At 35.1% G+C, this 12,685-nt stretch overlaps 1 protein-coding gene across 1 annotated transcript in view; it reads right to left on the reverse strand.

The window, feature by feature from the left end:
- Window positions 1–44: 44 nt before the first annotated feature.
- Window positions 45–12,685, reverse strand: part of Rasa1 (RAS p21 protein activator 1) — a 100,811-nt gene continuing 88,170 nt past the window's right edge. Inside the window, exons 19-25 of the mRNA XM_055604063.1 lie at window positions 11,276–11,391; window positions 9,909–9,995; window positions 8,085–8,152; window positions 5,971–6,059; window positions 3,517–3,594; window positions 1,841–1,975; window positions 45–681 (exon numbers count right to left, since the gene is read on the reverse strand). Coding sequence (XP_055460038.1) covers window positions 598–681; window positions 1,841–1,975; window positions 3,517–3,594; window positions 5,971–6,059; window positions 8,085–8,152; window positions 9,909–9,995; window positions 11,276–11,391 — 657 coding nt within the window. The 3' untranslated portion in view covers window positions 45–597. The remainder of the gene's footprint in view (window positions 682–1,840; window positions 1,976–3,516; window positions 3,595–5,970; window positions 6,060–8,084; window positions 8,153–9,908; window positions 9,996–11,275; window positions 11,392–12,685) is intronic.

Consider the following 12,685-nt stretch of genomic DNA (forward strand, 5'->3'; position numbering starts at 1 on the left):
TATATATATATATATATATATATATATATATATATAGTCTTCCAGTTCCAGAAAGAATAGCACAGCATATTTAAAAAGTGTACAACAAGATTGTTCCTATTATAATGTCAAACTCTGGAAACTGTAAATACAAATAAATTCAGTGAACAGTCAAATGGTCATATTTGTAAGGAAGAAATTACATTAAGAACAGTTTGCAATCCAGTTAAATTCAGTTGTCAATAGGATGCATTTCCTTGTCAGTTGATTTCATAGTTCCTTTTCCAAGAGACAGCAAAACTTTGGCAATTGGATATAGTGAAAATATATTTTCAAAATTCAAGACACAGTCATAGCATTTTTAAAGGTGATCTGTACACCAAGGCTCAGAGTTTGGTAGCAATTCCATGTGGAAATAGTGCACATATTCTGCACAGATAGCTTACAACAGCAGCTACTCTCCAAAAGAATCTTGGGGTTTTGCTTGCATAGCTGACACATCACTGGAATGTGGAAAAATGTGCTATTTTTTTCTTTTCTTTTTTGGCAAGAGCACAGGAGAAACATAGTGATGTGAATTACGTTGGACATGCTGAATCCATGCAGAACAACAGGCTGCTACCTGACATCGTTGGTTTTTGTATACTGGTTTTGTTTTTGTTGAAGAAGTTCTGTTATAGCCAGAAGTTTTTTCAGTACATGCTAGACACAGGAGAAACAGTGGGGGAAAAAAATGACTAAGCAAATGAAGAGCCTAAATTTCAATTTTAGGATTCAATTGAATCTGGATTTGATCAAAGCTATATCAAAACAAAGGGATTCTTATAAAACTGAGTTTTCATTACTTATACTGAATAATGTAGTTGTAACTGAGACACAGAAGATCTCACCACACTAAATTTGTCATTATAAACCTTCGCAAATCTTAGTTAAACTATTGTAATGTTTTCCAAATGAAACTCTAGTTTCTTAGGACTATTTTCAGCTCAGTCTCCATGTGGATCTCTGAGTGAGGGGAGAGGGGCTGCCTCTATCATAATCTCAGTTGATGCTCTCTGATCACTCGCCCCTGATGATGCAGTCTTGCCAGGCCCTGGAGGAAGAGGATCCAAGCAGTCCTGATGAGACTTAACAAGCTATGGGCAGATGGCAATAGTGGAGAACTCCCCCTTTCAGTGGGCTAGGGAAAGGGATAGTGGGTAAAAGGGGAGGGGGGTGAGACTGGGGGAATTGAGGGAGAGGGCTTCAATTGAGATATGTAATGAATAAATTGTGAAGAAAAAAATTTTTTTAAAGTTGGTAAATCTAAGTTAAACTAATGTAATGTTTTCCAATTGAAACTCTTAGCTACTTAGGACTGTTTTCTAAACTTGAAAAATAAAGTAAGGATTTTAGAATCTCAGGTTAATGAAAATTCATAATCATTGTTTTAATTTAATTTGCAAAATATGTGCCAGATAAGAAGGCAGGTAGTGGTAGCATTTATTGCCTTCTGAAACCACGGAAGAAATTTATCAGATTTAGCACGTGTGTACCCTGACTTATACTTTCCTATGTGGTTTTCTTTCCTCCCCATTTAACTTCCTTAGTTCAAGAAAGACTGTCTCCAGTGGTTTAGCACTAGGTCAATTAAAAACCCTTTCCTGTTCTAATCTCTAGTTGAATATATCTCCTACATTAGCAAAAAACAGGTAAATTGCAAATTTCTCATGTCTCCTTGCATTTACATGTAATATTGCTCATGCACTTGGTATGAGAGTACCAGAAGGAATAAAATGTCTCATTACTGACAGTATCTCACTTGCCATTTTTATACGAACCATTTAGAAAGTTTGAACATTGTCATTTTGTAAAAACATACCTGCTGTGCACCACGCTCATTACTGAGTGTTCTCAGTTCATCTGAATGAGCTACACAAATCTCATGCAATGCTGCTAAGTCACGAGACAGGTCAGTTCTAGAATGTTCTGTAGTGTCCGGGAGTTCAGGTACATTCTTTAAGGGAATCATAAAACTGCATTTAGAAATAAAAATCCTTGTAGTCTCTTCAAAAGTTATCCTAACCAGATATAAAACATTAATTTGTCTAAGAGTTTTTATTCAAATAGTTCTGCTAAACATAGGTTTTAAGAACCTCTACTCAGAAAAAAGCTAGGTTCCACACCCACTCTCCCATAGAATGACAGTATCATGAACTGATATTTTCTTTTTAAATTTAGAGCACATGCAAAATAAATAGTATCATTATTAACTGATGATTTGGATTAATACAACTTAAAATTCATAGACTGAATGTGACTAAAATATTATAACTAAATTAACTAGCATCTAAAGAGGAACTAACTTATGAAAGTATAGTAAAAATTTACTTTGTTTGCAATTTCTAGACTCTCCTCAAGATAATTTCTCAAATGTGGGATCCTTGGCTATTATAGTGTTTAGGGTTCATGAAGTAATTTAGCCATCATAGTTAATTGATATTACTATATTTATTACATTAAATGCTAATATTATTTCAGGCCTTGGAGTAAAATTCAACATGTGGTTAAATTAACAGTCTTCCTGTTTTTACTGGTAGTGCTTGTTACACATTCCTAAAAATTGAAAAGCGATTTTAGTTTTTTGTTTTTTTTTTTTAAGAGTAAAGAAGTAACTTGCATACATTCATTTTAATTGAATCACTTATTCACTTAAGTGATTTGGTGATTAAAGATTACGAGATGAAAAACCTATAATGCTTGCTTCTTGCCTTCACAGAGCTTGCTAGTTAGCGGAAAGAACAGAAAAAGCCCTGGGAAAACTGATCAACTATATTTTTATTAGAAGTACTAATAGAAGTTTTACAAAAAGTTCATGTGTATGTTTCTTACAAATATGAAGCTTATGATGTTGGGCTTCTTTGTACCCCATTTGTTTGCCAAGTTGGGGTGGTGGTAGTTGACATGTGTTTTGAAATGAATCACCTGGTTCCAATACCTAATACAACCAAGTCTTCAGCACTTCTGATGACATAAACCTGGTTCAATTCACACATACATGCTAATTTAGGCTTTTTCTTCCTGCTAACACACCACATTATCAATATATTTACTTTAAAATTCATTCATTGTTTGAAACTTATATGACATAGAAAACTGAACTTTACTATTAGGGTCTCAGAAATTATAAATATATATATTTTTAAAATTTTTGCAACATGATTTTATTTATAAAAGCTCAAATGAGGCATAGTAATCATACTATTTCACCTAGTTCTAACTTTAGTTCCAATATATATGGCCCCAAATCTTATTTTAGCTACAACTTAAAAGGCTAAATCCAACAATAGCTAAAGAATAATGAATGAAAGAGTCTATAAAATGACTGGTTGAAAGCTTCAATTGAAAGCCACAGTTGTGTTTGCTTGATGTAAGCAAGAATAAGTGACAAAACATTTTGTGTAGAAAAGATGTTATTCAGAAGTCCTGGTTTTAAAATCTAAAAGTTATTTATATGGCTAAATTCATTCTCAAAGAGCTTGAAAATTATATACATACCCCAAGTTCATCTAAAAACATGATCATACGGTGTTTATTGCTTTTGATGAATGGATTGACACCTTCCATGTAAGGTTCCTAAAAAATTAAAAACAAGTTTCATATGCCTTAGAACAGCTGTTTTACAATAAAAACTATGTGTACATAGCAGGAGTTTGTATTTCTTCATGTGAAATTTTCCTCCTAATATAAACAGCTATGTGGAAGAACAAAGATATATAATAAAAAGTTACAAATTAAAAATGATATATAGCTATTACAAATAAAGCTGCTACAAACATGGTTGAGCAAATGTCTTTATTGTGTACTTGAGCCTCTTTTGGATATATGCCTAGGAGTGGTATGGCTGGATCTTGAGGAAGCACTATTCCTAGTTGTCTGAGAAAGCGCCAGATTGATTTCCAGAGTGGTTGTACAAGTTTACATTCCCACCAGCAGTGGAGGAGGGTTCCCTTTTCTCCACAGCCTCTCCAACATGTGTTGTCACTCAGGTTTTTCATCTTGGTCATTCTGATGGGTGTAAGGTGAAATCTCAGGGTCTTTTTGATTTGCATTTCCCTGATGGCTAATGACGTTGAGCATTTCTTTAAGTGTTTCTCTGCCATTCTATATTCCTCTACAGACAATTCTCTGTTTAGCTCAGATGCCCCTCAACTGAAGAATGGCTGCAGAAATTGTAGAACATCTACACATGAAATATTACTCAGCAATGAAAAATAAGGAAATCATGAAATTTGCAGGTAAATGGTAGGACCTGGAAAGGATCATCCTGAGTGAGCTGTCCCAGAAGCAGAAAGACACACACGGTATATACTCACTCATATAGACATGTAATATAGGATAAGCCTACTAAAATCTGTACATCTAGAGAAACTAATCAAGAGAGAGGACCCTGACTAAAATGCTCAATTCCCATCCCGAAAGGCAAAGAGGAAGGACATCAGAAAAAGAAAACAGGAAACAAGCTAGAAACTCACCATGGAGGGCCTCTGAAAGGCTCTGCCCTGCAGACTATCAAAGCAGATGCTGAGAATTATGGCCAACTGTTGGGCAGAGTGCATGGAATCTTATATAAGAAGTGGGAAATAGTAAGATCTGGAGAGGACAGGAACTCCACAAGGAGAGCAACAGAGCCAGAAATTTGAACACAGGGGTCTTCCCAGAGACTCATACACTAACCAAGTACCATGCATGGAGATAACCTAGAACCCCTGCACAGATGTAGCCCATGGCAGTTTAGTGTCCAAGTGGGTTCCATAGTAATGGGAAGAGGGACTGCCTCTGACATAATCTGATTGGCCTATTCTTTAATCACTTCCCCCAGAGGGGGGAGCAGCCTTACCAGGCCCAGAAGATGACAATGCAGCCACTCTTGATGAGATCTGACAGACTAAGACCAGAAGGAAGGGGAGGAGGACCTCCCCTATCAGTGGACTTGGGGAGGGGCATGCGTGAAGAAAGTGGTGGGAGGGTGGGATTGGGAGGGGAGGAGGGAGGGGCTTATGGGGGGATACAAAGTGAATAAAGTGTAATTAATAAATATATTTAAAAAATATATAGCTTGGCAACTACAAATTGTTTATATGTACATTTGGAATAATTATTGATAAACTAAAGACTCTAACACATTATAGAAAATTAAAATATAGTGAAACCAAAAATTCCCTATGATTGCAATGGGATTGCAAATAGGCTTTGGGTTTCAGGTAAATTCAAAAGATAACCAATAAATGTAAACTACTTAAACTAAAATGCTAACCCATATAATCTATAGTTAGCATAGTTATCAACAGTAAACCTTAAATGGGATAAAGTTCAATTGGAAATCCTAAAGATTTCTAAGAGAAGTAATGAACAAAAAGTACCATCCCTAGCAGGTGAGCAAAGATAAGGTTCTATGGGACTACACAGATGCCTCACTATTAAGAGCACTTGCTGTTCTTGCAGAGGACAACTGGGGTTTGGTTCCCAGCACCCAAGATGGCTTATATAACAGGGAATCTGGTGCCTTCTTCCGGCCTATCTGGGCACCAAGCACATACCAGTGTATTTATATGCATACAGGCAAAATAGTCATACACATAAAAATAGTTCTTTTTGAAAAAAACAAGTTACTGAATCTGGGAAGAAATAATAACAGGAAATTGTGGAATACATGGCAAAAGCCTAAAATGTGTATTGAGTTACTAATCACACCCCAAAGTTAAAACAAGTCTGAAAAGAAGTAATAGAGAAGAGACGTTAAATCTGAACTTCGACTGCATACTGACTAGTGCTTGATAAACTAAGTCACAAAAGCAGGTAACTGTAAAATTCTAATCACAGTATTAACATTACTTGTATTTATATAGTATACTGTTTTGAAGATCTGGTGTATATTCACTATGAAATAAAATTACCATTTAAAACAATGTATATACACGCAATGAATTTCAAGTATCAAAATATTTTTACCTTAGCTCCAAATTCCACTAGATTTGCTAAATTCTGCACAGACTTAGCCACTAATGTGAGTGTTCTTGCAGCAATAGGAGATGGGGAATCTAGAAGAGAATTAGGTACAGCCAATGACACCAACTCCAGAGGTACTATCAGGAAATGATTAAACATTTAGAACATTTAATAATGTTTCTTTGCTGTTAAATATTAACAATCCTTTATTCAAAATATATTCAGAATAATCTTTGAAATTGTATGATCTCATTCAAAAGAACTTGGTTGAAAGGGGAAACTGAACACACTTATCAGTGATTCTGGTTTTGTGAAAAGTAAACTACAAAACTTGAGTAATTCCCAACTGGCGGATAATATTTTAGAATACCTCAAAAAGCTGCTTAATTGCTAAGAAGACTGTCACTCTACAAAGCTTTCAGAACAATTCTCAAAGCTAATTCAATCCACTTAGGGAAGCATTTTGCAATCTTAGCAATTCCCTGCTCCCAACATTATTTGCAAGCCACTAACTGCAAATAGTTCACTTTAAAGATCATTTTTTGAGTTCATGAAAAACTTGCCTGTAAAACATAGAAAATAGAATGTAAATGAAAAGTATTTGTAGCTTCAAAATAGAAACTAATAATTATGACCCCACCCGAACCCCATTTCCCCATGTCCTATGCTGATCTCAACTCAATTTATAGACAGCTGAATTTCTGATCTCATGGCTATTCTCTTTGCTGAGTTTTATTGGGTACAGGGGGTTGAACCCAGGGCCTCATATATGCTCTGCCAGCATCCTACCAACCAAAATAACAGCAAATCTTATATTCTGACTCATTGTTTTAAGTGTATTATAAAATCTTACTCAAGATTAAATACTGTTGAATTGATAGCTTAAGGCCAATGTTTGCCTAGAGTTCTCAAAACAAATTCTAAATGTTTTATTCTTTTAATTTTTAAATATGTGTATTTCTGTATGGGTATGTGCAAATCAATGCTGCTACCCACAGAAGCTCAAGACAAGAGTGTCTGATCCATTGGACCTGGAATTATAGATGGTTGTGAGTCACTTAACATAGGTGTTGGAAACTGAATTCAGGTCCTCTGTAAGAGCAGTATATGTTCTTAACCACTAAACCAGGTCACTAGCCCCAACCTTTTACTCTTAGTATTCATGTATTTGATCACTTTAAAAGTAATAAAAAGTAACTACAGGAATATGAAAGTAAAAATATTGAAAAAAAAAAAGTCTTTTGTTTCTTTTTAAGATCAAAGGGGACTCTTTCAGACTCACCTTCTTTCACACCACTCTGTCTAGTGACATTGTCTAGTGACAGCCCACGCGGGCCTTAAGTTTTCTTTGTGCCTTAGCCTCCTAACTTCTGTGATTACACAGTACATTCCTAGCTCAATTTTTAATACAGCTTAGTATAAAAATGATTGTTTCATAAATATCAACATTTTTCCTTCTTTAAGCTTACAAACCTGAAAATCTTTCTGTAATGTTCAATGACTAAAAAGCAAAATGGGACCAAGCTTATTAGAATGTAAAATGTCTACTTAACATTCTATAACTGGACAAATCTAGACTGTCTTCTTTATAAATATTCAAATACTGCTAATACAGTTGTACAAAGGTTTTTAACTTGATCTTAGAGGAAAGTTCAGCTTACAGCAACCTGATGTAGACTAAGGAAACAAAGGGCCTTCCTAATCTCTACAAATGCTGTGTCAGAGCCAGCTGGCCAGCAAAATTTCTCAGTGGGTAAAAGTTCTTGCCACAAAGCCAGATGTCCTGATTTCAATCCCAGGCACTCAAGTGGTGAAAAGAGGCAGTCAACTCCCAAAGTTGTCCTCTGACTCCCTACACATTTCCCATGGCATGCAAATGCCCACAGACAAACATACATGCATAAATATAATGCAGAATTTTTAAAATAAAATTAATCACAGGAACAGAAAAAAAATTTTAACATCTTAGATACTACAAGAAAAGAAAAGGCAGGGAATAATACTTTATTGGTATCTTTAATTTTGTAAAGATTTGATTTAAAAGGCAAGTATTTTTATCAAATATTATGAAAGTTCTGAATTTTTTCTCATTACAAAATGTATTAAAAAGTAATTACCTGAAATGATATTAAACATCCGTGGATTCAGGATAGCAGGGCAGATAAGCCGAAGAAAAACAAAACCACTAATTGGAAGGGAAAGTATTTTTTTAGAAAACTATGTTTAAAATATAAACATAAAAAGTTTAAACTTATCAACTATAACTTTTACTCTCAACATAGGGGAGCTCAAATAAAGTCATTAAGAAAATTATAAGGCAAACTTACAGGTTAACTTTGGAAAGAACTGTTCACTCATTCTCTTGGCTGTTTATAGACTACTAATTTGTTTTCTACTAGAGGAAACTGTACATTAAAAACACTTGAGATTTGTTGTGAGATTATGAGGATTAAAATAAACCCTTTTATAGATAGATAATGTAGTTCTGTAAGGTTCCAAAGTTTATTTAAACCATAAAGACCATGAGAATAAATTAAGTTGGTTGTATCAACATTGCTACCAACTTATATGAACATTGCAATACATTGACTTTATCAGTGATGCTGTGACAAATGAAAATGCATAAAACACTAAAGTTTTTCAATGATACTAGAAATTCTAAAGTTTGCTTTAAAAGTTGTTAAATTTCAAAATGACAGGCCTTAACATAGCATGACAACAGCTGCCTTGACATCAATTTTACTTTGAGAACTGTAGCTAATGTAAGCTTATATAAATACCCTACTCTGCCTCCTTTAAGTCAGTAGTATTAAGTATCTGTTATCACATAAGATCAGTTTTCACTTTTTAAAAAGAATCCATAGTAATAATTAACTCAGACAAGCATTATTGCCCATAGTTTAAAATTTCTTCTACAGAGCAATTAACAACTTCACATTTTGAATTTTTTTCTTTTTCTTAGTGTAGGTTCCTGCATAAGGTTTACCAAAAACATTGATGGGAAGTAGAAACTTGAATTGGCAACACTGAATCAGTAATAAATTTCAGTGAAAAAATTTTTTTTGGAAATTTTAAGGTGATTTTAAGTTGAATAATACATGGGTACTATACAATTTAAAGGCTTATTAGGAAGAGAAAATACTTTAGGCAGGAAAAACCCCTGAAGTACCCAGTTGTATTAATCCAGCTAGAGGACTCTATTGTATTAGTTTAATAATTACACATATTTAAAACACAGCAGACAGAACAATTTAATGTCCATCTCACAATTGTTTTAATAGTGTGCTTGTCATTTTCTTCCTTCCTACATTCTTCAGTATGTTTCAGCACAGATGTCCAAGAGGGCAGGTCTGTCTATTTTATTCAGTGGTAGGAATCAAATCCAGGACCTGAGTGTTAAGCTAGTGCTCTACCCTTAGGCTACTATTAAAAATTGTATGTGCAAGAAAAGTAGAAGCCTCTGGACAGAAATGTGTATTTAAAACCCATTTGACATTTATATGTACTGTGTATTTTCCATAATTAAAAGAAAGCTGCTGGTTTTGATACATTTTCTACTAAATTTCTAGTCACTATGTACTAGCTTAGATATGCTTAACAAAATCTTCAAAAAGTATTAAGATATTAGGTGGTTTTAGGAATTAACAGCTCATATTAAGCAAACAATTTAATGGATAATGATCCTGAATTCCATATATGAGCCCTCAAGTTTCATTAGTTGCCAAAGCAGTTCTTAATGTACTATGACCAGGCTGAATCAGACCTTCAGAATTACAGGGTATGGTTGGATTTAACCTGGAATCTTAGAAGTTACAAACCAACTGAAATCTATATGGTTCAACTACCGATTACAACCAACAAGGTTCTCTGTTTCTGCCTTCATATACAAATCAGTTTCTGCTGCATACAGTTTCTATGCCAAATGAAGAGGTGACTCTTACCTAACAACTCTTGTTCTCATGGTGTTATTTGTAGGCCACTTATGCTGAACTGATTTCTGTAAACACCCATAAATGTATCTCAATGTCCTGCCAAAATAACATAAACATCTCAATACAGAAAGTTAATTATCATAATTAGAATGATAATCTAGTAGCAGCCAAAATTTTAATTTTAATTTTACCCAAGTGGTATACCATATTTTAAAACATTTGGTCTTCTCATCTTAAAAAGGCACTTGTCAAAAATAATGAGAAGAATGTTGAGTAACTTGTATAGAAACATAATCCAGTAAATTTAGCTCAATCAATTTTAAATTTAGTGTTTATGAAAAGTATGAAACCAGACACAGGGATCTTTTCTGAGACTGATTCTCTAACCAAGGACCATACATGGATATAAGCTAGAACCCCTGCTCAGACATAGCCCATGGCAGCTCAGTTTCCAAGTGGGTTTCCCTAGTAATGGGAACAGGGGGACTGTCTCTGACATGAACTCAGTGGCTGGCTCTTTGACCCCTGCCCCACCAGCGAGGAAGGAACAGCCTTGCTATGCCACAGAGAAAGACAATGCAGCCAGCCCTGGTGAGACCTGATAAACTAGGGTCAGATGGAAGGGGAGGAGGACCTCCCCGAGTGGACTAAGAGAGGGGCAGGGAGGAGATGAGGGTGGGTGAGGATTGAGAGGAAATGAAGGAGGGGGATATAGCTGGGATACAAAGTGAATAAACTGTAATTAATATAAAAAATAAAAATTTGGAAAGAAAGAAAAAGTATGAAACAATTTATCAGAAATGAGAATGCAAAGTAATTAATACAGCACTTATTCTATTATTTTGACTCTTTCATCTAAATAAGTTTACTCATTGTAACTTCTAAGCAGACACTAATACTGGTATCTTGTGTACATTTTCAATGCCTTTGGTTTTTGTTGCTGGAAATCTAATGTCAGGCAAGAACTAGAGAGTAAATTTACAAATGCTGTCATCAGATCTGACACTCCCTAAGCCACAATGTAAGCCAGACTTACTTAGTCCAAATAAACATAATCTGTCAAGGTATATATTTCTATTTACTTTTTTGGGATACAGAATCTTTGTAGCCCAGGCTGGCCTAAACTCATGCTCTTTCTGCCTGAACCTCTCCAATAGCAGGATTATAGGCATGTGTCACAATGCCTGTAACTTACCCTGGGTTCTTTAACATTTATTTCACTATTTTATTCTTTTTCCTTACCAAATTAAAAAAAAAAAATCTTTTAAGGACTGAAAGTCTGAGTATAATGCTAAGATAATAGAAAGCATTTATTAAAAGACAACTTTGAAAACATAGGTTATTCCATTTTTTACAAAGAGAAAGTGACAACTTACGGTGGAAGTATTTCTGAAGCCATGAATATTTTCTCCACAAGCTCTGAAAGTATGTTCAATAGGTGTGCTAAGTTAGTGTTCACATCTTCATTCTTTTCTAACTTTGATGGACTTAACTAAGAGAAGGAACAAATCAATACAAATGTATTTTGGTGAAGATTAAATTTCAAATAAATTGTGGTAAATGGGCAGGTATTTTTTTTTTTTTCAAAGCTGTCAACTGTTCCACATATGCAAATTCGGTCAGTTTGCTAAACGTTCACTCCCAGTTGCTCAACTGAATATTAAACTACTCAGTTCTATTTATCTGTGAGCAAAAGCAGTTTTTAATGATGTTCAACTTACTTAGTGGCTAAGGGAAATAACCAGAATGTATTCAGAAGAATCATGAACCCTTCTTTCATATGATTCCCTGCACCCTGCCCAAGATTCAGTTATGAGTCTCAGCATCAGCTTTGAAACACTGCTGGGTAGAGTCTTTCAGAGGCCCTCTGTGGTAGGCTCCTGTCCTTTTACTTGTTTTCTCCTACTTCCAATGTCCATCCCATTTGTATTTCTAAGTAAAGATTGATCATCTTATCCCAGGCCCTCTTGTTTATCTTCTTTAGGTATACAAATTTTTGTATGTTTATCCTATCTTATAGGTCTAATACCCACTTATAAGTGAGTATATACCATGTGTATCTTTCTGCTTCTGGGATACCTCACTCAGGATGATCTTTTCTAGATCCCAGCATTTGCCTGCAAATTTTGTCATTTCCTTTGTTTTTAACTCAGTATCCAAGTGGGTTCCCTAGTAAGGAGAACAGGGACGGTTTCTGACATGAACTCAATGGCTGGCTCTTTGACTCCTACCTCTCCACCCTCCGAGGGAGAAGCAGCCTTGCTAGGCCATAGAGGAGGACACTGCAGCCAGTCCCGAAGAGACCTGATAATCTAGGGTCAGATGGAAGGGGAGGAGGACCTTCCTTATCAGTGGACTTGGAAAGGGGCAGGAGGAGATGAGGGAGGGAGGGGGGGTGGGATTGGGAGGAAATAAGGGATCGGGCTACAGCTGGGATACAAAGTTAATAAACTGTAACTAATATTAAAAAAATTAAAATAAAAAAACAAGCATCGTGAACCCTTCTGATAACTTTTAAAGTACACCCCTTCAACCCTTCCCCAAACCCCTATCTAAGTGTTCTGGTCTGCCAAATGTACCTACATATCTGAAAAGAGTTGTCACCTTTCATAGTTAGGGTAATAATGGGATTACACTCAACTTCTAACAACAAATCACTTATTTTGTGTGGCAAAATTAATACGGAAAGTTCCAAGTTCTAAAACCTATTTTCTTATTTTCCTGACACTGTATCACGTAAGCCTTATAAAGAAGATTTATACTATCTTCTTTTGTAGTTGAAATAC

The sequence above is a fragment of the Psammomys obesus genome, unplaced genomic scaffold (assembly GCF_907164565.1).
Source record: "Psammomys obesus unplaced genomic scaffold, mPsaObe1.curated_primary_1811, whole genome shotgun sequence".
Classification (NCBI taxonomy): Eukaryota; Metazoa; Chordata; class Mammalia; order Rodentia; family Muridae; genus Psammomys; species Psammomys obesus.